Source organism: Schistocerca serialis, chromosome 2, assembly GCF_023864345.2.
Source record: "Schistocerca serialis cubense isolate TAMUIC-IGC-003099 chromosome 2, iqSchSeri2.2, whole genome shotgun sequence".
NCBI classification, from domain to species: Eukaryota; Metazoa; Arthropoda; class Insecta; order Orthoptera; family Acrididae; genus Schistocerca; species Schistocerca serialis.
This window is the reverse complement of record NC_064639.1, coordinates 565,342,480-565,367,839: the sequence shown is the minus strand read 5'-3', so window position 1 is coordinate 565,367,839 and position 25,360 is coordinate 565,342,480. Positions and strand designations below refer to the sequence as shown.

At 43.4% G+C, this 25,360-nt stretch overlaps 1 protein-coding gene across 1 annotated transcript in view; it reads right to left on the bottom strand.

Annotated features, from left to right (window-relative positions):
- Positions 1-25,360, bottom strand: part of LOC126456224 (brachyurin-like) — a 47,887-nt gene that overhangs the window by 3,847 nt on the left and 18,680 nt on the right. The window contains exons 3-4 of the mRNA XM_050091977.1: positions 13,213-13,311; positions 604-740 (exon numbers count right to left, since the gene is read on the bottom strand). Of these exons, the coding sequence (XP_049947934.1) occupies positions 604-740; positions 13,213-13,311 (236 nt within the window). The remainder of the gene's footprint in view (positions 1-603; positions 741-13,212; positions 13,312-25,360) is intronic.

Genomic DNA, 25,360 nt, shown 5'->3' with positions numbered 1-25,360 from the left:
AAACGGTGCTGAGTTCTACCAACAATAAAAATTTCGCCATTGAAGCATGTGCCCTCACAAAGAAAGGCATCGAGGTTCCTGGCAGCGACAGCGACGCAACTTTCGCCGCCCAGCTACCGGACGCACGAGTGCCACGCACCCTGAGCTTAGGCGCCACCGGCGCCGAAGATCACCTTAGTAAGAGACTGCCCGACCGTAGATCTAGCCACTTCCTGCTGGGTTGTAGTCCAGTTCTGGCATAGTTGTCACCCAGTTGTCGAATAGCTCGGGTTAGCAGCAGTCGAGGATAGTTACAATGCAGTCGTAACTTTCTCTACGAAAGTAGTGCATCAAACTGGCACCAAGACTTTCAGTACATATGTTTCTATGTAGTGAACTATTAACGTGATAACTTGTCCCTGCTTTGCTAAAGACTTTTATATGGATTTCAACAAGGACACTTTTTTCCAAAGTTAAGTGTTCACTAGTTCTTTTGATTTCTGTCCCAGAATCCGCGCACTGTCCCGACTGGACATGGTACTCTTGGTGGTCAGACTATTCGGCCACTTCAGTTACCGTATGGAATCAATATCTGTTTCAGTGACAATGGCGGTAGATACTTACGTTGCAGGTGCTCTGTCCGCTGGAACCGACGGCGCAGAGTGTGAAGTCGTAGATGGGACCGCCGTAGTATTGGCTGCACTGCGTGTTGGACATGACGTTCAGTGTCGTGTACTGCAGCGTGTCTGGGATGACACCGTCTGGAAACAAACAACACGGCCTCGTGTACCCCTCAATGCTTCCATGAGTGACAGCTTCACTAAATGTGCTGATGTTCAGTTTCCAAGAATGTTCTTTATCATGATACGTTACGGAATTACACAGATAATGTAATGCAACAAGTAGGCCGAACATTAAACATATTCTGCGTATTTTGTATTACATGTTTCTCTTCTCTCTTCGTTGTAAACTTTTATTAGGGTAACAAGTGCCACATAATATGTGTTTTTATTGAGGCATGTACAGGGTGACAATTATTGAACTATAAGAAAGAAACCATGTCCCATTGACCTTCCCGTGGGTAGGGTGGCTTGCGTGCCTCAGTGATACAGATAGCTGTACCGTAGGTGCAACCACAACGGAAGGGTATTTGTTGAGAGGCCATGCAAACGTGTGGTTTCTGAAGAGGGGCAGCAATCTTTTCAGTAGTAGCAGAGGCAAGTCTGGATGATTGACTCATCTGGCCTTTTAACACTAACCAAAACGGCCTTGCTGTGCTGGTACTGCGAACGGCTGAAAGCAAGGGGAAACTACAGCCGTAATTTTTCCCGAGGGCATGCAGCTTTACTGTGTGGTTCAATGATGATGGCGTCCTCTTGGGTAAAATATTCCAGAGTTAAAATAGTCCCATATTCGGATCTCCGGGCGGGGACTACTCGGGAGGACGTTGTTATCAGGAGAAAGAAAACTGGCGTTCTACGGATCGGAGCGTGGAATGTCAGATCCCTTAATCGGGCAGGTAGGTTAGAAAATTAAAAAAGGGAAATGGATAGGTTAAAGTTAGATACAGAGGAAATTAGTGAAGTTCGGTGGCAGGAGGAACAAGACTTCCGGTCAGGTGAATACAGAGTTATAAACAGAAAATCAAATAGGGGTAATGCAGGAGTAGGTTTAATAATGAATAGGAAAATAGGAACGCGGGTAAGCTACTACAAACAGCACAGTGAACGCATTATTATGGCCAAGATTGATTTGAAGCTCACGCCTACCACAGTAGTACAAGTTTATACGCCAACTAGTTCCGCAAATGACGAAGAGATTGATGAAATGTATGATGAAATAAATGAATTTATTGAGATAGTGAAGGGAGACGAAAATTTAATAGTCACGGGTGACTGGAACTAGATAGTAGGAAAAGGAAGAGAAGGAAACGTAGTAGGTGAATATGGAATAGGATTAAGGAATGAAAGAGAAAGCTGCCTGGTAGAACATTGCACAGAGCATAACTTAATCATAGCTAACACTTGGTTCAAGAATCATAAAAGGTTGTATAAATGGAAGAAGCCTACGATACTGGAAGGTCTCGGATTATAAAATGGTAAGACAGAAATTCAGGAACCAGATTTAAATTGTAAGACATTTCCAGGGGCAGGTGTAGACTCTGACCACAATATACTGGTTATGAACTGTAGATTAAAACTGAAGAAACTGCAAAAAGGTGGGAATTTAAGGACATGCGACCTGGATAAACTGAAAGAACCAGAGGTTGCAGAGAGCATAAGGGAACGATTGACAGTAATGGGGGCTAGAAATACAGCAGAAGAAGAATGGGTAGCTTTGAGACATGAAATAGTGAAGTTAGCAGAGGACCAGGTTGGTAAAAAGACGAGGGCTAATGGAAATCACTGGCTAACAGATAAGATATTGAATTTAACTGATGAAAGGAGAAAATATAAAAATGCAGTAAATGAAGCAGGCAAAAAGTAATACAAACGTCTCAAAAATGAGATCGACAGGAAGTGCAAAATGGCTAAGCAGGGATGGCTTGAGGACAAATGTAAGGATGTAGAAGCGCATATCACTAGGGGTAAGATAGATACTCGCTACAGGAAAATTAAAGAAAACTTTGGAGAAAAGAGAACCACTTGCATGAATATGAAGAGCTCATGTGCAGACTCAGTTCTAAGCAAAGAACAGAAAGCAGAAAGGTGGAAGGAGTATATAGAGGGTCTATACAAGGGCGATGTTCTTGAGGACAATAAATTTAAATGTCAGAAAACTTACTGGCGGTTGTGACACGTTTGGTCTTATACTGGTGTCTACTGTTTTCAAAAGACATCCCACGAAAAAGAAAATTTGGCGCTCTCCACAAAAATATTTTGGTGAATTTCAACTGGAATACGTTGCAATATCTAAATGCGACGTTAGGGAAATAGGAAATGTAGAAGTGAGAAAATGTGGCAGTTTTAACCTATCACTTTCTGCTGCTCGGTGTAGCCGGGTGGTCTAGGGATCCTTGCCAGTGTTTGCGCGCCTCCTCCCATTGGAGGTTCGAGTTCTCCCTCGGGCATGAGTGTGTGTGTTGTCCTTAGCGTAAGTTACTCGAAGTTAGATTAAGTAGTGTGTATGCCTAGGGACCGATGACCTTAGCAGTTTGGTCCCAAAGGAACTTACCACAAATTTCCAATTTATCACTTCCTGACCCGTGTAAGGATAGACTTCTATCATTAAATAAGAAAACACTGCCTGAGAATAAAGTTATAAGAAACGACACTGAAAACCTCAGCACAGCTAATTTTCAAAAGCTGCTACAACAAAGGAAAACAGGGATCTAGCCTGATACCTGAAAAAATACGTACCTACAGAAAAGGAAATAACAGCGTTACAAAGGAGATGTAAACATGCTAGGTGGACTGAAGACTGTGAAAGGCAGTCTGCCGAATGAAAGTAGCTTGTAGAACATTGGAAATTGACAAAACAAGAGATAAGGTCTCAGAAAACGAAGAAGTGCTGAAGCAGATAGCAAAAATCCTCCGTAAAGCCAAAACTTCAAGAGGGCGATGGGAATCTGGCGGTGAAGAATTAAGAAAACTGAAAGACATTGGCTATGTAGTGATCTTGTGGATATTGCAGTTCTTATTTGGGTGCTGGAAGAAAAACTGGAGACGAATTCCGCGTTATTCAAGACACTGCTTTATAGTTTTTTTACCCAAAAATGTTTCAGCACTTTTGTGCTATCTTCAATGGATAATTGTTTATTTTCTTTCTGAAAAACTGTTGTTTCATATTAACCTCTCAGATGGATTATTTGAACTTCTGGTACAAATGTATTTGAATTTGTAAAAGGAACGATTGTTAAGTGTCAATCGTTTTTCATTAGTTTACATACAGCACAGAGTTGAGACATGCACACATCAAAATAAGTTTTGCATCGCCCCGGATCCTAGAACTCCTGAAGACAAACGTTAACTGTGGATATTGTATCACAGACAGTCCCTTTAACTGTTCAGAGACGTCTCTAAACCCGCCCAAAGATGTAAACAACCATGCATCAGCAGCACCTATTAGACGGAGGAGGTTCGACAGCCGATAAGTTCCAGTCATTCCATCAGGAAGGAGGTACACGGCTCGTGTTGTCTGTAGTTCAACCACGCCTAGACGGTCAATACCGTGCGTGGTTCGATCGCGTCCGCATAGTTGCTTTGTGACAGGAGAGGGTCTCAACAAGGTAAGTGTCCAGGCGTCTCGGAGCGAACCAAAGCGATGTTGTTCGGACATGGAGGAGATACAGAGAGACAGGAACTGTTGATGACATGCCTCGCTCAGGTCACCCAAGGCCTACTACTACAGTGGATGACCGCTACCTACGGATTATGGCTTTGAGAAACCCTGACAGCAACGCCACCAAGTTGAATAATGCTTTTTGTGCAGCCACAGGACGTAATGTTAGAGTCAAACTTTGCGCAATAGGATGCATGATGCACACCTTCACTCCCGACGTCCATCTTTGTAACCACGACACCATGCAGCGCGGTACAGATGGGCTCAGCAAAATGCCGAATGGACCGCTCAGGATAGGCATATCGTTCTCTTCATCGATGACTGTCGCATATGCCTTCAGCCAGACAATCGACGGAGACGCGTTTGGAGACAATGCGGTCAGGCTGAATGCCTTAGACACACTGTCTAGCGAGTGCAGCAAGGTGGAATTTCGCTGCTGTTTTGGGGTGGCATTATGTCGGGTCGACGTACGCCGCTGGTGGTCATGGAAGGTGCCGTAACGGTTTGTACGTTACGTGAACGCCATCCTCAGATAGTGCAACCACATCGGCAGCATACTGGCAAGGCATTCGTCTTCATGGACGACAATTGGCACCCGTATCATGCATATCCTGTGAATAACTTCCTTCGCGATAGCGACATCGCTCGAGTAGAGTGACCAGCATGTTCTCCAGGTACGAAACCTATCGAACGTGCCACGAATAGATTAGAAATGGCTGTTTATGGACGACGTGACCCACCAACCGTTCTAAGGGATCTACGCCGAATCGCCGTTGAGGAGTGGGACAATCGGGACCAACAGTGCCTCGAGGAACTTGTCGATAGTATGCCATAACGAATACTGGCGCGCATAATGCAAGTGGTCGTGCTACTGGGTATTGTAGGTACTGGTGTGTGCAGGAATCTGGACCACCATATCTGGAAGTCGCGCTGCATGGTGGTACAACGTGCAGTGTGTGCTTTTCATGAGCAATAACAAGGGCGGAAATGTTCTTTATGTTGAGCTCTGTTCCAATTTTCTGTACGTGTTCCGGAACTCTCGGAACCGAGGTGGTGCAAAACTTTTTTTGATGTGTGTATATCACAGAGCTGAGACTTTAGGAGTTGTTCTTTTACCGTGTGCCTAAAGATTTTAGTTTTATAGTAAAATTGGAAATAACACAAATATGTACACGTGTTTACATACCGTGAGAGAGAGAGAGAGAGGTGGATTTGAGAGACTTATGGGTAGCTAGTAGAGTGAATGGTGTTGACTATGGGTAAAAGAATTTAATTTTACAGGGTGATAAAATGAACTGCACAGGAGAATCGGTACGATGCAAAGTCAGCAGACAAAAGAAACAAGAAAATACAAAAACGGTGAACACGTAACACTATAGACAGAAACACACACACACACACACACACACACACACACACACACACACACACACACAACAAGAGAGAGAGGGAGAGAGAGAGAGAGAGAGAGAGAGAGAGAGAGAGAGAGAGAGAGATGGTGTGGGGGGAGGGAGTTAAGGAGATAGGCTTCATTATTGACATACTGTCAGCAGATAGTAAGTAACAAAAGGCACTTAATGACTTACAGAAACTGAGTGGGCAATATGCTAAAGATACCGAAAAAACAACATAATACAGAGGAGACTTGGAAGACGTAATACCGACGCTGATAAATATAGTCGGTCTGGTATGTATCGGTTAACATGCAATTACAATCAAACTGCACATGTGAGTCAAACGTGCAGGAAGTTTGGAACCAGATATACAGAACATGATTGCATTTGCAATTGTAGTGATGTTTTGGCGACTTTTGGTTACTGATTACACCTTCTGTCCAACCGCCCACGAGCGCAATGACCATTTGGCATCCGTGCGCGGCTTGCGCTGCAGTCACTAAGCATGGAGCATGTACAACCACAAATCCAGGGTTTTATGCGATTGCCACCACGGTTACTGCAGAGGCCCAGAACAATATTAGATTTAGTGCCGTACAGGACTGTTTGCACTCCTGCATATGTTTTTAACCACATTTTTTATGACATTGCAACTGGGCAACACAACTCTACAGCTGTCCTTGCGGATTCGTCGAAACAGGACACCGTTGGTTGCCCTGTAGATCGAGTCCTCAAGGTCCGGCAGCCTCGGGACTTAACTGCCTTCGACGGGGAATTTCATACGTTCTTGCGGGCACTGGAGCAGATAAGATGCTGCTTCAAGTGCAAAATTCCTTGTCTATTCAGTTTCTCTGAGCGACCGTCATTCTATATAATGCTTGTACCCAGAAGTGAAAGTGGGACAGAATATACAAGACACCTCCATTAAGTACAATGGCTGTGGAGGGAGGTCTTTTTTCTTGGTACCAAGGCACATGAATATTGCGGGGAACGAAAGCGCAGATGTAGCAGCGAAGGAGGCATGTCGTGATCCTCAGTTATTTCACTGTGCCGTCCCCTTGCACACTATATCGCCTCGCTGTTGAGGTACAGAGTCATGCCGCGATGGGAGTAACTGGAAGTGACAGGTAATACGCTGCGTCTAGTAAAGCGCACTACGCAGTGGTGTTCGAGCCACGAAGACAGGGTGAGCTTCTCCTTTCTCGTCTTCGCGTAAGCCACAGTCCTCTCGCGCCTGGCTTCTTGCTCCAGCGCGGCGGCCCTCCAGTGTGTGGTGCTTAGGGTGTACAGATCACTGTACGCCACATTCTGTTAGACTGTGTTTTATCTTCGGGCCAGAGGGCGACGGAAAATTTACCAGCAGTTCTGCCCTCCGTTTTAAGTGACAATGAAACGAATGTGGTTAGAGTTGTAACGTTTTGTGATCTGTCCACCTTGTTTCCCCAAATTTTAGGGAGATGTTCTTAATTTGTTAACAGTTTGGTACTTTATTGTGGCGCTGTTCGTATTGAGAAGTTTTCATTTACGTTCGTGCACTAGAGACACTCTTGTGTTCCTGGCCAGTGTAGGCAAGCAGACTGCACAGTCTCGTAAATGTCTGCGATAACTGAGTGTCTTCAATCATAGGAGTTTTCCGACTCAGTAATACGTCCATAGTCTAGCCGTATTTACACTCCTGGAAATGGAAAAAAGAACACATTGACACCGGTGTGTCAGACCCACCATACTTGCTCCGGACACTGCGAGAGGGCTGTACAAGCAATGATCACACGCACGGCACAGCGGACACACCAGGAACCGCGGTGTTGGCCGTCGAATGGCGCTAGCTGCGCAGCATTTGTGCACCGCCGCCGTCAGTGTCAGCCAGTTTGCCGTGGCATACGGAGCTCCATCGCAGTCTTTAACACTGGTAGCATGCCGCGACAGCGTGGACGTGAACCGTATGTGCAGTTGACGGACTTTGAGCGAGGGCGTATAGTGGGCATGCGGGAGGCCGGGTGGACGTACCGCCGAATTTCTCAACACGTGGGACGTGAGGTCTTTACAGTACATCGATGTTGTCGCCAGTGGTCGGGGGAAGGTGCACGTGCCCGTCGACCTGGGACCGGACCGCAGCGACGCACGGATGCACGCCAAGACCGTAGATCCTACGCAGTGCCGTAGGGGACCGCACCGCCACTTCCCAGCAAATTAGGGACACTGTTGCTCCTGGGGTATCGGCGAGGACCATTCGCAACCGTCTCCATGAAGCTGGGCTACGGTCCCGCACACCGTTAGGCCGTCTTCCGCTCACGCCCCAACATCGTGCAGCCCGCCTCCAGTGGTGTCGCGACAGGCGTGAATGGAGGGACGAATGGAGACGTGTCGTCTTCAGCGATGAGAGTCGCTTTTGCCTTGGTGCCAATGATGGTCGTATGCGTGTTTGGCGCCGTGCAGGTGAGCGCCACAATCAGGACTGCATACGACCGAGGCACACAGGGCCAACACCCGCCATCATGGTGTGGGGAGCGATCTCCTGCACTGGCCGTACACCACTGGTGATCGTCGAGGGGACACTGAATAGTGCACGGTACATCCAAACCGTCATCGAACCCATCGTTCTACCATTCCTAGACCGGCAAGGGAACTTGCTGTTCCAACAGGACAATGCACGTCCGCATGTATCCCGTGCCACCCAACGTGCTCTAGAAGGTGTAAGTCAACTACCCTGGCCAGCAAGATCTCCGGATCTGTCCCCCATTGAGCATGTTTGGGACTGGATGAAGCGTCGTCTCACGCGGTCTGCACGTCCAGCACGAACGCTGGTCCAACTGAGGCGCCAGGTGGAAATGGCATGGCAAGCCGTTCCACAGGACTACATCCAGCATCTCTACGATCGTCTCCATGGGAGAATAGCAGCCTGCATTGCTGCGAAAGGTGGATATACACTGTACTAGTGCAGACATTGTGCATGCTCTGTTGCCTGTGTCTATGTGCCTGTGGTTCTGTCAGTGTGATCATGTGATGTATCTGACCCCAGGAATGTGTCGATAAAGTTTCCCCTTCCTGGGACAATGAATTCACGGTGTTCTTATTTCAATTTCCAGGAGTGTATTTTCTGGACGTCACACTGCATCTCCACGGCGCCGCCAGTCTTCTACGACGCGGAAGATTGACACTTTTCTGATCACTTGGGTGATATTTGCGAATCGAAGTAATATAGGGAAGAGTAAATTCACATAATTGCAGTGCCACTAATTCGTCTCTTAGTTTTTCGTTGTCTACTCCACCTTAGGTGGTGGTTAGAGCTTACAAAAGGGTTACAACATCAACCTTTGCAGTGTTCTTAACGAACTTAACAAGGGACGCGTTTTGACCGCTAGGTGTTGTGCCAGTCTTGGATAGTAGGATTTATGATTGTTTATTTGTTTGGTTTCCATGTTGTGTGTTTTGCACTTTCATTCTTATTTTGTAGTCAATTATTCATTAATAGAATTCTTTTTTTCTCGTTTAACTAGGTTTTGTCCCTATTCTCACTCTGAATACATTAGATAAGGAAGAGAAATAAAAGGAAGGATCAGAGCAAGGAATGTCAGAGCGCTGAATCGGACAGGTACGTTAGATAATTTAAAAAGGAATCGGTTGAAGTTAGATATACCGGGAATAAGTGAAGTACGGTGACAGGAGGCACAAGAATTCTGGTGCGTTGAATACGGGGTTATAAATAAAAAAGTGAAATAATGATAATGCAGGAGTGGGTTTCACAGTGAATAAGATAGTAGGAATTCGGGTAAACTACTATGAGCAGCATAGTGGACGCATTATTGTATCCAAGATAAAATGGTTCAAATGACTCTGAGCGCTATGGGACTTAACTTCTGAGGTCATCAGTCCCTTAGAACTTAGAACTACTTAAACCTAACTAACCTAAGGACATCAGACACATCCATGCCCGAGGCAGGATTCGAACCTGCGACCGTAGCGGTCTCGCGGCTCCAGACTGTAGGGCCTAGAAACGCTCGGCGGGTATCCAAGATAGACACGAAGCCCACACTCACCACTGTAGAACTTGTTTCCATATCGACTAGCTCAGCAGAAGATGGAGAAATTGAAGAAGTGTATGACGACATAAAAGAAGTTATTCAGACGAAAATTTAATAGTGATGGGGTACTCGAATTTGGTCTGGACTGGGGAAAAGGAATGAAAGAAGAAGCCGTTTGGTAGAGTTTTGTACAGACCATAATTTAATCGTCGCTAACACTCGGTTTAAGAATCACAAAAGAAGATTATTTACGTTGAAGAGACCTGGAGACACCGGAAGTTTTCAGATTGAGTATGTAATGACAAGACAGATTTAGGAATCAGGTTTTAATCTGTAAAACTTTTCCAGTCGCAGATGTAGATTCTGACCACAATTTATTGGCTACGAACTGTAGATTAAAACTGAAGGTACTGGAAAAAGGTAGGAAATGAAGGAGATGGGACCTGAATAAATTGAAAAAACCAAAGGTTGCTGAGAGTTTCAGAGGGAGTATTAGGCGACGGATGACTAGATCAGGGGAAAGGAATACAGAAGAAGACGAATGGGTAACTTTAAGAGATGAAATAGCAGCAGAGAATCAAATACGTAAAAAGACAAGCCCTAGTGAAATCCATGGATAACACAAGAGATATTGAATATAATCGCTGAAGAAGAAAATATAAAAATACAGAAAATGCAGAAGGCGAAAGGGAATACAAAAGTCTAACATATCAGATTGGCAGGAAGTGCAAAATGGCTAAGCAGGAATGGCTAGAGGACAAATGTAAGTATTTAGAAGCGTATTTCATTACGGGAAAAATAGATACCGCCTACAGGAAAGTTAAAGATGCCATTACGAATAAAAAGAAGCAGCTGTTCGAATATCAAGAGCTCAGATGGGAAACCAGTGCTAAGCATAAAAGGGAAAGCTGGAAGATTGGTGGGGTACATAGAAGGTCTGTACAAGGGAGATAAACTTGAAGGCAATGTTACAGAAATGGAAGTGGACGTAGTTGAAGTTGAGATTGGAGATATGATACTGCGAGAACTTGACACAACTCTGAAAGCCCTAAGTCGAAACAAGACCCTGGGAGTAGACGACATTTCGTCAGAACTTCTGATAGCCTTGGGACAGTCATCCATTAAAAAACTCTTCCATCTAGTGTTAAAGATGCAGGAGACAGATGAAATACCCTCAGACTTCAAGAAGAATGTAATAATTTGAGAGAAAGCAGTTCCTAACAGGTGTGAAAATAACCGACCTATCAGTTTCATGTCATGGCTGCAAAATACTAACACAAATTCCTTACACAGTAATGGAAAAACTGGTAGAAGCAGATTTCTGGAAAGATCAGTTTGGATCCCGGAGAATGTGGGAACACGCGAGGCAATACTGACCCTATGACGCACAAGAAAGATTAAGGAAAGACGAACCTACGATTATAGTATTTGTAGACTGAGACAAAGCTTTTGACAACATTGACTGGAATACTCTCATTGAAATTCTGAAGGTAACAGGGATAAAATACTGGGAGCGAAAGGCTATTTACAAAAGAAAACAGAAGGCAGTAATAAGAGTAGAGGGGCATGAAAGGGTAGCAGTGGTTGAGAAGGAAGTGAGACTGTTTTTTAGCCTACCCCCGACGGTATTCAATCTGTATACTGATAAAGCAGTAAAGGAAATAAAAGAAAAAATTGGAGTAGGAATTAATATCCAGGCAGATGAAACACAAACCTTGAAGTTTGCCAGTAACATTGTAATTCTATCAGAGACAGCAAATTACTTGACCAGTTGAACGGAGCGGACATTGTCTTGAAAGGAGAATATGAAATGAACATCAAGAAAAGCAAAACAAGGTAATGAAATGTTGTCGAAGTAAACCACGTGATGCTAAGGAAATTAGACTAGTAGGTGAGTTTTGCTATTTGGGAGGCAAAATAACTGAGGAATGCAGAAGTAGAGAGGATATAAAGTATACACTGTAAATGCCAAGGACAGGATTTCTGAAGAAGAGAAGTTTATTAACATCGAGTGTAGATTTAAACATCAGGAAGCCTTTTCTGAAAGTATTGCCATGTGTGGAAGTGAATCATGGACGATAAGCAGTTTCGACAAAGAAAGAATAGAAGTTTTCGAAATGTGGCGCTACAGAAAATTATTGGATATTGGATGGGTAGATAACGTAACTAATGAGTAGGTACTGAATATAATTGGGGAAACAAGAAATTTTTGACACAACTTGACCGAAAGAAGAGATCAGTTGAGAGGACAGTTTCTGAGACATCAAGGCATCACCAGTTTAGTATAGAAGGGGAGTGTGGAGGATAAATATCGTAGAGGGAGACCAGTGTTGCCACTGAAGATTAAAACAACAATAAGTCACATTTTCTGGAATTTTCTCGAAGCGTTTCGAAATTAAGCATTACATGTCAATTTTGCCTAGTGCCACCTCTACTTCTAGGAGTCAACTGTCACTGGAAGTGTCACCATTCGGAAATCTCGAAAACTATGGACTTGATAATAATATAGATCATTTTCGGGATTTTTAACGTCCTTCCCTCAACCACCTACGGCTCTGCCCTAGGGGTGTCTTACCCCACAGCAAATTCTTCTAAATGATAAATCACATGTAGCAAATCTGGTTCGAACTTTTTGCAGACGATCCAGTGCTAAGCATGTGTCTTCATATTCAGACGGTAGTTGTCACGTTGTACTAACTCATATGTATCAAGTCTTTATAAAGCACTGCAGGCCCTACAGAGCTATTCCCGAACAGGACAAATACGCAGTATGTGAAATATCTCGTAGGACAAGACTGTCATCCACGAAGCTCATAAATGACACCTATATATTCTTAATTGGAACTTGCATTGAGGTTCGTCTTTCCCTTATCCACAAAAAATTTATGCTGCAATGTTAATGAGCTGTAGCACTCTTTTACAAACTAACTTCAGTTAGCTTTATTCGGTTTCGATAGATATTATACTTAAGCGTCTCCCCTGTATTACATTTGGTTATCTACATAATTCTGAATATCTTATTCAAGTTGACACATGACGATTTTTTAAAGATAGATATTCAAATGTAAATTTCGAATAGCTCGTGACTATCTATCACTACATGACGGATATTCTTTTCTGTTCTTCTCTGGATGCATCCAGTCAGCAACTTATGAAATTCCCGTGCCTTGTTGATCATGTGGTAGCTCTTAGCGTTATCTGCTTTTAATTTCTGCCGCAGTATGAGTACATTGCTTTCCTGGAAGCCTGACGGCGCGTTTCATATCTCATACGCCACTGATTTTAGTGATCCAGAAGATACTTCCATGAAACGTGTTGCGTTGAGAAGATTACTCAGTTTACATTAAATTTACGCAGATCGTGCAAAATTTGACGTAATGTATGACGAGACAACCTATACAATAAATGCAGACTCACATTTTCAAACGTATTACCGCTAACAACATTCGATACCCTTACACCAACTTTCAGGATGAGACGGAATCAATAAAAAGCATAAAAAGTAGTCACCACCTACGTAGAACGCGTGTACTTACTGTCGGTATTGAGGCCCCAGCCGCTGACCGTAGCGGTCTGGCCCTCGAAGCTGTTGCTCGCCTGTGAACGAGAAGGCAGGTTCACCAGTCCGATGTAATCTGTAAAAATAGAAACATATTTTTATATTTCTCGTTATATCCCTGGAACAATCAAGACGTAGGACTCTCTCGAAGAATGAAGTCACAGAAGCAATGAAAATACTCTCTGAACTACGATTCTAGTAATCAAGATACATATGGACGCATTTAGTACGTAAATGAACGGACGTCTCTATAACATACTTGATCGGGATAATTAAGATGTCTTCGAAAATATGAGCACTCGACCTACGGTTTCTGAGAAACCAAGTGTACTTGGAGGTAAAATTAAGACAGTTACGTGCGAACCACTCTGTGCGGTCCCTATCCGTTTGTAGAGAACTGCTTTTGCCGAAAATTTACCAAGGCATTTACTCAGATATTACCAGTAAATCACAGAATATTATCAACAAAGACAAATGATGCCCACAACGGACATTCGTTTTGGTATTCCTTATGACCGATCTCACTGCTAAAAATCAACATGAATATTCTGTTCTAAAAAGTAGCTTCATGTTTAGAGAAATTTTGTATAAATGACTTTGGTCAGTCAAATAATTCAGAAATCTGCGCATAGAAAAGAATCCCAATAAGCAAGACATTATGCTAAAAATAGCCGTGGGGGAAGTGCTCAAGCAGGGAAGCCGAGGCTAATCGTACTGTTCAATTATATTGAAAACGAGCCGTTAAAATCGTCTGAAATATACATTATGCTCTCTGTAACTGTAGTTAATAATTATCAGAACATGATGAATGAGAAATTCACGACATTGGTTCAATATTCCACAAGACTGTAGTGAAATCGATTTTCGGCTGTTACTCTAACGCCAGGTACACGCGTAAATACGTGTGGTTGTGAAATTACTGCGCGGTCAAATATTTGAAGCTTGGAGTATCTAGCGAGTATCTAAGTTTGTTTTCAAAGATGACAGTTGGTAATATGTGCTTTATGACTAAAAACAGAGTTTTTCAGTAAAATGCAATGTAAAACTATTTAGCTTAGGTAAAATATGTGACAAATGAAATGATAAACTACACGATAAATTACAACAATTGTTCTAAGACAAAAATTAGCTGCACAAAATATATTATCCGTAATTACTTTATACTTCAGAATACTTTTCGTTAAATACTGCGATCAGAGAGCAAGCAATGGACCCGCTGCAACGTTCTGTCTCGTCCCACTCCATTGGTCGGCGACTGGCAGCAGTCGCACTAGGGAATTCTTGTCCCATGTGTAGGCTGCCATAACACCACAATACAGACGGCTCAGTTTTTGAGTGGTGACGTGACCTGGTATCATGGACTGCTGATGAATAACGCCTCATTATGTTCAGCGTCGCATTGTGGTGAGTATGATTTTGACCTGGGCAGGGGATCCATTCTTCCAACATACTGGGAAACACAGTGCTTTTATTTCTGGCGTCATGATGCGGGGAGCAATCACGTATGATTTCAGGACACTGATGGTAGAGATCGAGGGAACTCTGGCGGCACAACGGTACGTCATGGACATGTGTTACCGCTCATGCGACCTTATCGTGATACCCTTTCTTGCAACAGGACAATGCTCATTCATGCATAGCCCGTATCTGTATGATACTGCGAATGCGAATGCGAATGTGAAATAATCTGGGTTAAGTTAAGTATCAAAGGTGGGTCAGATATGATAGTCGGATGCTTCTATAGACCACCTGCATCAGCAACCGTAGTAGTTGAGCGCCTCAGAGAGAACCTGCAGAACGTCGTGAAGAAGTTTCGTGATCATACTATTGTAATAGGGGGAGACTTCAATCTACCAGGTATAGAATGGGATAGTCACACAATCAGAACTGGAGCCAGGGACAGAGACTCTTGTGACATTATCCTGACTGCCTTGTCCGAGAATTACTTCGAGCAGATAGTTAGAGAACCAACTCGTGAAGCTAACGTTTTAGACCTCATAGCAACAAATAGACCGGAACTTTTCGACTCCGTGAATGTAGAAGAGGGTATCAGTGATCATAAGTCAGTGGTTGCATCAATGACTACAAGTGTAATAAGAAATGCCAAGAAAGGAAGGAAAATATATTTGCTTAACAAGAGTGATAGGGCACAAATCGCAGAATATCTGAGTGACCACCATCAAACGTTCATTTCTGAGGAAGAGGATGTGGAACAAAAATGGAAAAAATTCAGAAACATCGTCCAGTACGCCTTAGATAAGTTCGTACCGACTAAGGTCCAAAGCGAGGGGAAAGATCCACCGTGGTATAACAATCATGTACGAAAGGTACTACGGAAACAAAGAAAGCTTCATCATAGGTTTAAGAGTAGTCGAATCATAGCTGATAAGGAAAAGCTGAACGAAGCGAAAAAGAGCGTAAAGAGAGCAATGAGAGAAGCATTCTACGAATTCGAACATAAAACATTGGCAAACAATCTAAACAAGAACCCTAAAAAGTTTTGGTCATATGTAAAATCGGTAAGCGGATCTAAATCCCCTATTCAGTCACTCGTTGACCAAGATGGAACCGAAACAGAGGACGACCGAAGAAAGGCAGAAATACTGAATTCAGTGTTCCGAAACTGTTTCACTGCGGAAAATCGTAACACGGTCCCTGACTTCAGCCGTCGCACGGACGCCAAAATGGAAAATATTGAAATAAACGATATCGGAATAGAAAAACAACTGCTATCACTTAGTAGCGGAAAAGCATCCGCACCAGACGAGATACCCTTAAGATTCTACAGTGATTATGCTAAAGAACTTGCCCCCTTTCTATCAGCAATTTATCGTAGATCGCTGGAAGAACGTAAAGTACCTAGCGACTGGAAGAAAGCGCAGGTCGTTCCCATTTTCAAGAAGGGTCATAAATCAGATGCGAATAATTATAGGCCTATTTCGCTTACGTCAATCTGTTGTAGAATAATGGAACATGTTTTGTGTTCTCGTATTATGACGTTCTTAGATAATACAAATCTCCTTCATCATAACCAACATGGATTCCGCAAACAGAGATCATGTGAAACTCAGCTCGCCCTATTTGCCCAAGAAATTCACAGTGCCGTAGACACTGGCGAGCAGATTGATGCCGTATTCCTGGACTTCAGGAAGGCATTTGATACGGTTCCGCACTTACGTTTAGTGAAAAAAATACGAGCTTACGGAATATCGGACCAGGTTTGTGATTGGATTCAGGATTTCCTAGAAGAAAGAACACAACATGTCATTCTTAACGGTTCAAAATCTGCAGATGTAGAGGTAATTTCGGGAGTACCGCAGGGAAGCGTGATAGGACCTTTATTGTTTACAATATACATAAATGACTTAGTTGACAACATCGGTAGCTCCGTGAGGCTATTTGCAGATGACACGGTTGTCTACAAGAAAGTAGCAACATCAGAAGACTCGTACGTACTCCAAGAGGACCTGCAGAGGATTAATGCATGGTGCGACAGCTGGCAGCTTTCCCTAAACGTAGATAAATGTAATATAATGCGCATACATAGGGGCAGAAATCCATTCCAGTACGATTATGCCATAGGTGGTAAATCATTGGAAGCGGTAACGACCGTAAAATACTTAGGAGTTACTATCCGGAGCGATCTGAAGTGGAATGATCACATAAAACAAATAGTGGGAAAAGCAGGCGCCAGGTTGAGATTCATAGGAAGAATTCTAAGAAAATGTGACTCATCGACGAAAGAAGTAGCTTACAAAACGCTTGTTCGTCCGATTCTTGAGTATTGCTCATCAGTATGGGACCCTTACCAGGTTGGATTAATAGAAGAGATAGACATGATCCAGCGAAAAGCAGCGCGATTCGTCATGGGGACATTTAGTCAGCGCGAGAGCGTTACGGAGATGCTGAACAAGCTCCAGTGGCGGACACTTCAAGAAAGGCGTTACGCAATACGGAGAGGTTTATTATCGAAATTACGAAAGCACATTCCGGGAAGAGATGGGCAACATATTACTACCGCCCACATATATCTCGCGTAATGATCACAACGAAAAGATCCGAGAAATTAGAGCAAATACGGAGACTTACAAGCAGTCGTTCTTCCCACGCACAATTCGTGAATGGAACAGAGAAGGGGGGATCAGATAGTGGTACAATAAGTACCCTCCGCCACACACCGTAAGGTGGCTCGCGGAGTATAGATGTAGATGTAGATGTAGATCTATCTCCGTGATGTTGAGGTACTCCCGCGACCACCAATATCCCCAGATCTTCCCCCGATAGAACAGGTATGGGACGATCTCAGACGTCCACTCCGACCCAGTGGATATCAAGAACGAGTCACACTATGTGATCAAAAGTATCCGATGCATTTTGCTGCCACATACTGCCAGGTACTCCATATAAGCGACCTCAGTAGTTAGTAGACATCGTGAGAAAGCAGAATGGGACGCTCCGCGGAACTCACGGAGTTCGAATGTGGGTGTCACTTGTGTCATACGTCTGTACCGGAGATTTCCACACTCCTAAACATCCCTAGGTTTCCGATGTGATAGTGAAGTGGAAACGTGAAGGCACATGTACAGCACAAGATCGTGCGGGCGAAGAGGATAGTAGAGTGTAATAGGCAGACATTTATCCAGACATCAGGATCCACTGCAAGTACTATGGCAGTTAGGCAGGAAGTGAGAAAACTTGGATTTGATGGTCCAGCGGCTGCTCATAAGCCACACATCACGCCGGTAAATGCCAAACGACGCCTCACTTGGTGTAAGGAGCGTAAACATTGGACGATTGACAAGGGGTAAAAACATAGTGTCGAGTGACGAACTGCGGTACACAATGTAGCGATCCTATGGCAGGGTGTGGGTATGGCGAATGCCCGGTGAACGTCATCTGCCACCGTGTGTAGTGCCAATAGTAAAATTTGGAGGCGGTTTTGTCATGACGTGGTCGTGTTTTTCATGGAGGGGGCTTGCACCCCTTCTTGTTTTGCGTGGCACTATCACAGCACAGGCCTACATTGATGTTTTAAGCACCTTCACATTCTTGCTTCCCACTGTTGAAGAGCGTTTCGGGGATGGCGATTGCATCTTTTAACACTACCGAGTACCTCTTCATAGTGCACGGCCTGTGGCAGAGTGGTTACACGACAATAACCTCCCTCTAATGGACAGGCCTGCGCAGTATCCTGACCCTTGGGGATGTTTTGGAACGCCGACTTCCTGCCATGCCATACCGACCGACATCGATACCTCTAGTCAGCGCAGCACTCAGTGAGGAATGGGCTGCCATTCCCCAAGAAACCCTCCAGCACCTGACTGAACGTATGCCTACGAGAATGGAAGCTGTCATCAAGGCTAAGAGTGGGCCAACACCATACTGAATTCCAGCATTACCGATGGAGGGCGCCACGAACTTTTAAGTCATTTTCAGCCAGGTGTCCGGATACTTTTTATCACATAGTGTACATCAGTTATGGGCCAGCTATCCCACGGGGGGATACAACGGCTTCCCAAATGAATGAGTGTGTGCAACCAGGACAAAGTAGGTGCAGCGTCATACTGTTGCGTAGCCTCGCACTTCTAAGTTTCTTGAAGACATGACTATTTTGTAATCACCGAAATAACGTCACATACTCTCTCGACCCGTGATGATTCATTTCGTTTGATGCGCCCCTTCTGGATGCATCACTTGTTTTGTCAGACATTGTAATAAATGCTATAGAACATCACATCACTGTAGTGCGTTATTCCATTTATAATGTGTAAAATTGTCGTGTCCTGATACAGGATAGTGGGAAGGCGGGGGGTTTAAGGTCGGTCTGCAATTTCCGAGCTAATGCAGTAAGACAAATTACCTGTGAAGGCAGGTTGATGCCTTGGATCAGCGCCAAACACTATCGCAGGGTATCTACGAGAGACGCTTGTGTTGTAGCTCGACAGGATACTTACAGCGGGAGACTCATGGAATTCAGGGGTCTTATTAGCACTATTTATTTGCTATCATACTAACTACTACACCGAAGACTAATTCCAAAGATTAGAAAAAGCGAAGAAGGAAATTTGTTGCACAGCACAGTCAGTGTCTGAAGCTCACGGGGGTGAAACGTGGGGTGGTGGTGTGGGGGAGGGGAGAGTACTAACACAGCTATGGAACAGTAGCAGCACGGCAAGTACAAACTCGAGAGCAGCACTACAAGTGAGAGAAAGACATGTCAGAGCTTACCGAGGCTGGCCTCGAGTGGCACGGAGTCGGCGCCCCAGCGATTTGACTGAGAACTCCCTCTAAATACAAAAACGAAGCTTTTAAAAGAATCGTGGAGGAGCGCCATTTCTTCCTTCCTGTAGTCGACCTACCAGTTCACCAGCACTTAACAAGCTTTGGTCAGTCTGGTGAGTCGTTCGGCACCTCCAGGATGCCTCTGGCCAACCACTTTTAGATTCCTCCCTTTCTCCTACTCGGTAGGTAGGGATGCTTCTGGATTTTACATTAACATACTCCAAGTTTGGTGTCAACAGCGTTCAGCTGACAGCTAAACGTCATTGCCACCCTATTAAATCCTGCACATACGCTGTTTTACGTTACTTGGCCCCGTCCCCCGCCATTCTTTGGGTGGTGACTGCTGTAGTAGCTATCTAACCTGTGTAAACCCTCTGACGTTGCAGTTCTCAGGAGAAAATATCAAGCTTGCTGCCTCTGGTAAGATGTGCCTGAAATGCCCTGCTTAACCCGCAGGAAAGGATATATACAATAAATTGTGGAAAGGGGCCAAACTAAGGAGCTGTCAGTTACACTCGAACATACAACTATATTATTTGATCAAACATTACAAGAGCCCAAAAACTTTTTTATTCACACAGCTTTAATATTTGGGACTTAATTACCGGCTGAAAGCCACTTCAATTTAAAAACGGCTGAAGGCCGATATCTTAAAACGCAAGGATAATCAGAAATTTTAAAAGGCAAGCCATATCTTAAAACAATTCTTTAGTTAGGCTGAAGTAAACAAGTTAAATTCAAATCTGCTGAATGCCAAAGACTTAAAAATTCAAAAATATTTTAAAATGCCAAAGGGCTTACATGAAACAGTACTGTAAACTAGGCTGAAGGCCTTAAGAGTAAAACAACTCTAATTTAAAACACAAAACCGGGTACAAGCCATACAAGTACCAACAACAAGAACAATTAAAAGAAATAGGGCAGCACACACAAGGGCACCCAGATGTTCGAGGGTCGGCCTATAATTCAAACACTAACGCTCGCTTGGATAAGACAGGCAGTCGGGCCAACCATTCACGATCCGACGACAAACCAACCGACTGAAAGTCAGCGGGCCCAACGACAAGATAACTTCCACTTCACCCGACCAGGGCACAACAGGGAGTTGAACGGAACAACGTGGAAGATATTGACGCCCACAACCAATCATCCACAGAGCTGTCAAACTACTCACGTGCTGGACAGCAATAACACGATGAGGAAACTAAACTGCTTGAAATTTATGTCAACGCCCAGGGCAGGTAACCGCTGGTGCACTTCAGTTCAAATAACCGAATATAGTGAAACTCCACAGGAAGGTGGCTAGAATTCTCCAACTTAAAAACCACGTTGTTGCTCGCGGGAATATCCCAACAGCCGACAACGAACTCCAAACGACACAATGTGGACAATCTTGACTTGCTAGTACGTTAAATCAAAACTCAACTTCCGTGTTTAGGTTCGATGAGCCACGGACCTCGTAGCAATGGGAACCGCGCCACACTCTCCGACACCGCGTAGAGACCGCCAGCGGGCCCCGGCCAAACTACGCCCCGCCGAGAATTCCTCACATGGTCCACGCAAAGCGACCGACTCCTCAGAGCCAGTACGTTGAAATCATTTAAAGTAGCTTGTCAGTCAAAATCACACCAAGTACACACGGTTTCACGAACACTTGCACGATGAACTAGACAATGCTAACGGCAGTGACTGTACAATAACATGGACGAAACACGAGTCGGCACACACAGCCAACCAATAAGCTATCGCCGGCCAAATACACGTCGTCCGGCAAGACGACCGACCGTCGACCCACCAAAGTCGTCCCCACTCCAATCATGTGTGTTGGCAAATGTCGGTCGAGTCCTGGTGGTCCGGACCTCACTGCTGCCGCACCCCAACTGAACTTGTGCCGCGTGCCAACTCAAACACTGCCGTGTCCGAACTAACTCAAAACACACGACGACCGGGAAGTAATAGCAGTCCAGCAAAGATAATACGGCAGGGCCTATATTGATAAGGGTTGCTGCTGCCGCTCACGGGCAAGCAAGACAGCACCTCGGTGACACCAGTAATTGAAAAGTAACGTAACGAGGTGGCAGTACGGAAAAAACAAGATGTAAAATAAGAAACGGCACGAACACCACGGCTCAGTGCCTTTTCGTGGCGATCTGCTACAGTGGCGCCTTACGACAGATACCTTGAGGTCGTGGATGAAGTTACCTCTTAATTCTCTGAAGTGAAACTTCTCCCATGAAACAGTTGCAATTTGCCATAGTGTTACTATTTATCTCCGGAAACCTAAATGCTACCACTTTTGATTGTTCTCCACTTTGTGTCTTTGATTTCCTATCTTTGAATGCCCTTGATGTCTCCATACACCCTTAGGCGTAACAGTGTACAAGTCATTATGTCGTCAATATATGACAAAATAATCTACCGAGAACAAAGAACGGTCAGTTAATGCAATTTCTCAGAAACTATAAATGTTGTTCAAGCCAATGCATTATCAGACCATCAAAAATAAAAGGATTATACCTCAAACGTTGCATTTCACTGGTTATACAGAACGACGGGAACAAAGATGCCAGAATTTTTCTTCAAAGAGTGCTTTTGGAATTTTTACACAGTAAAAACACAATAACCTCTGCCTTTAACAATCTTCACGTTTTAAACACTGGGAAATTATACACGAAAGCTATATGTCCTGCTGATACTTACAAAACGGAAATGGGAGTACGCTTAAGTTTCATCCAACTGTGGACGCTGCCAGAGTGGCAGAACTGTTGTGTTAACGTTCGAGAAAGGGAGACGTGGATGTGTAAATCATATGTGCTCCGGTACAGGCAAACGATGAGCGCCGAAAAGCGCGAATCGAGAACTGAGCGCCGATGTAACTGCCTGACATCTGTAAAAATTCAAAATAGCCTTTTCTTCTCTTTGCTGCTCGCTTAGTAGCCATTTTCTGTAAAATGTCACGCTTTTAGTCATCTTGAAATATGTATCTGTTTGCAGTCATCCGAGCACCTATTACTTCTGTGATTATCTTTCAGATATGAGCCACTTGTTGTTTATGAAATTCTTGTTTTGTCATCAGTCAGAGTTTGCATTATCCAGCAACAGTCTCACAATAATAAAATTTACCGCTATAGACTTGATACAGCGCCATTAAAAGCACACGGCGTCGCTGGTAGTGTTGTGACTATGAAAAATTATTTGGAAGACTGCATATACGATCAGCTGCATTTCACAGTAGTGTGAATGTATTTGAAAAGTTCAGATACAATGATGCGAAAATGCTTAAACCGGAAAATCAGCTTAGTTAGCATAAACTGACACTGAGTTGGCGACAAAGTACGAAATAATTTCATACATTCTCTTAACTCGAAAAGTTAAATTTTTATGATATGCTGACAGACTGTCTTCCTGCAATCATGAGACCCAAATTAATTGACTCTTAAAATAAAGATGGGGCTGCTTAAGGCAGTTGATGAAGAACGGAATTCGAAAACGTCTTAAGGTAGTTATCAGCTTGCAAAAACTTAATAAAATGCATGACACACAAATGTTGGCTTATTTATATTTTACTCCAACGGTTTCGAACATAAACTACGTTCACAGTCGTCGAAAATTAATCTGCAGTTTTTATATGTAATATTGAGTACAGATTAATTTTTCGACGACCATGAACATGGTTTTTTCCGGTTGAGCGCACAATTTCGAGTCAGAGACATGTATGAAGTGTAGACTGCGTTGCTTGTTGGTTCAAATAAGCTAGGTCGCAGAATGCTCCTGTACCAGGATAGTTTTGAGTGGAAAAACTGTTGAACTGGAGAAAAACAAATGGATATCGAATTTTCCGCAAATAAAGTCTGATTATAACGTTCATGAAAACGAACAGCATAGAGTTTAAAATGTCTGGAGTGAAGCTAACCAAGGTTTATCGACTACGACTACAGATATGACGCGGCAGATGTTTTCAACACCAACGAAACTACGTCAATTTGCGCCTGCATACCCAATAAAACTGTATCGCTTAGGGGTCAATCATTTTCAGGTAGGCTAACCTGTTAGGAGAGATTTACGTCAATGGTAACGTACATGTCAGATGGATCTCATTAACGATCCTTATTTGTCATCGGGACAAGTTTAAAGCCATTATGTTTTAAAAATATACGGCCACGAAATAAACGTGGCTGCTGACTGATATGTTTACCGACTGGATCCTCAAATTCAGATTACATGAAAAGCATTAAGCGTAGTTATTCTTGATAATTTTCCGCTACCCCGCAATAATAAATTAAAATCTATAAAGCATACAAATTTCCCTACGAACACCACAAATGTATTGCAACCGTGAGATTGAAGTATCACACAAAGCTTGAAATTTCACTATCAAAAGAACTTACTTGCAATCGTAGCAAATAGAAGCATGCGGGGATTTCTCCCCAGTCTTTTAGATGCATTACATAAGTTGAGATTACGGACGTTGCGATCTGTGTGGAAGTTAGTGACGCCAGTGCCATTTAATGAAATGTTTGGGAAAGTTTTTACGTTATTGGGTGGTTTTACACCGTCATTATTACACTCACCTACACTCTATAAATTCACGACACACCTCCCACATTTAGTATTCTTTAAGAATTTTATAATACAACGTGGCAGTGCAAACAAAATGGATTTTAAATGGACGACGACGAATATGGCGATTGAATAAACACTGCAGTTTCTGTCCCTAGATGCGAAACACCATTCAAAACACTCGCAGCTATTGAAATGCTCATTCGAGTGGTGACGTGAATAAAATGGTGGACGATATCGAGCAGTTGGTCGAAAATTATTTGTTTAGAAAGACTTTGCAAAATACAACAACAGATTTTTTCCGAAAAAAAAACGAAAACATATTGCTTACGGACTTCCGGTCTTCAGTTTTTATGTACAAGGATAAATGTCAGCAGGAGATCGAATTCTATAACAAAATTTGACGAGATCGAAACTACAGCATTATTGGACTTTTCTGCGTGCACCATTGACACGGAATTCTATTAACACTAAAAACAATTTCGGTCCTCTCAGTTTCGTGGTATGAATTTATCATCATACTCTTCTTAGAAAGTGTCCTTGTGCTTTCTAAAATGCACAGAACTAGTTACATTTATCATACGTTGCCTGGCACAAGTAAATAATTTTCCTTTACCGACACTCATTCAGCGCATAATGTGTATTGTGTGAATGCACATTTCAACCGAGAAATCCATTTTTGGTTTGAAGTTTAATTTTTTGTTTTATTCGTAAAAGTTCAATTTAGCAGTTACTTTCTGTTTTCAGCACTTGGTCACAGCTCTATTTTCGCACCATTTAAAATATTAGCTCACTGGGAAAATAATTTTTGTATGTGCTGTTGAGGGTGCAAGCTTACATTGTGATGGCAAGTGAGAAAATGAAACTTTTTTTCTTTTTTCTTAGTCATCAGTCTTTTAACAGGTTTGATGCTGCCCGCAACGAAATCCTCTCCTGTCCCAAACTCTTCATCTTAGCGTAGCACATGCAATCTACGTTCTTAATTATTTGCTGGATGTTTCCAATCTCTGTCTTCCTCTACAGTTTTTACCCTCTACAGCTTGCTCTAGTACCATGGAAGTCATTCCCAGATGTCTTAACAGATGTTCTATCATCCTACCCCTTCTCCTTGCCAGTGTTTTCCACATATTCCTTTCCTCTCCGATTCTGCGCAGAATCTCTTCATCCCTCATTTCATCGGTGCACCTAATTACCAACATTCGTCTGTAGCACCACATGGCTAATGCTTCGATTTTCTTCTGTTCCAGTTTTCCTACAGCCCATGTTTCACTACCACACTACGC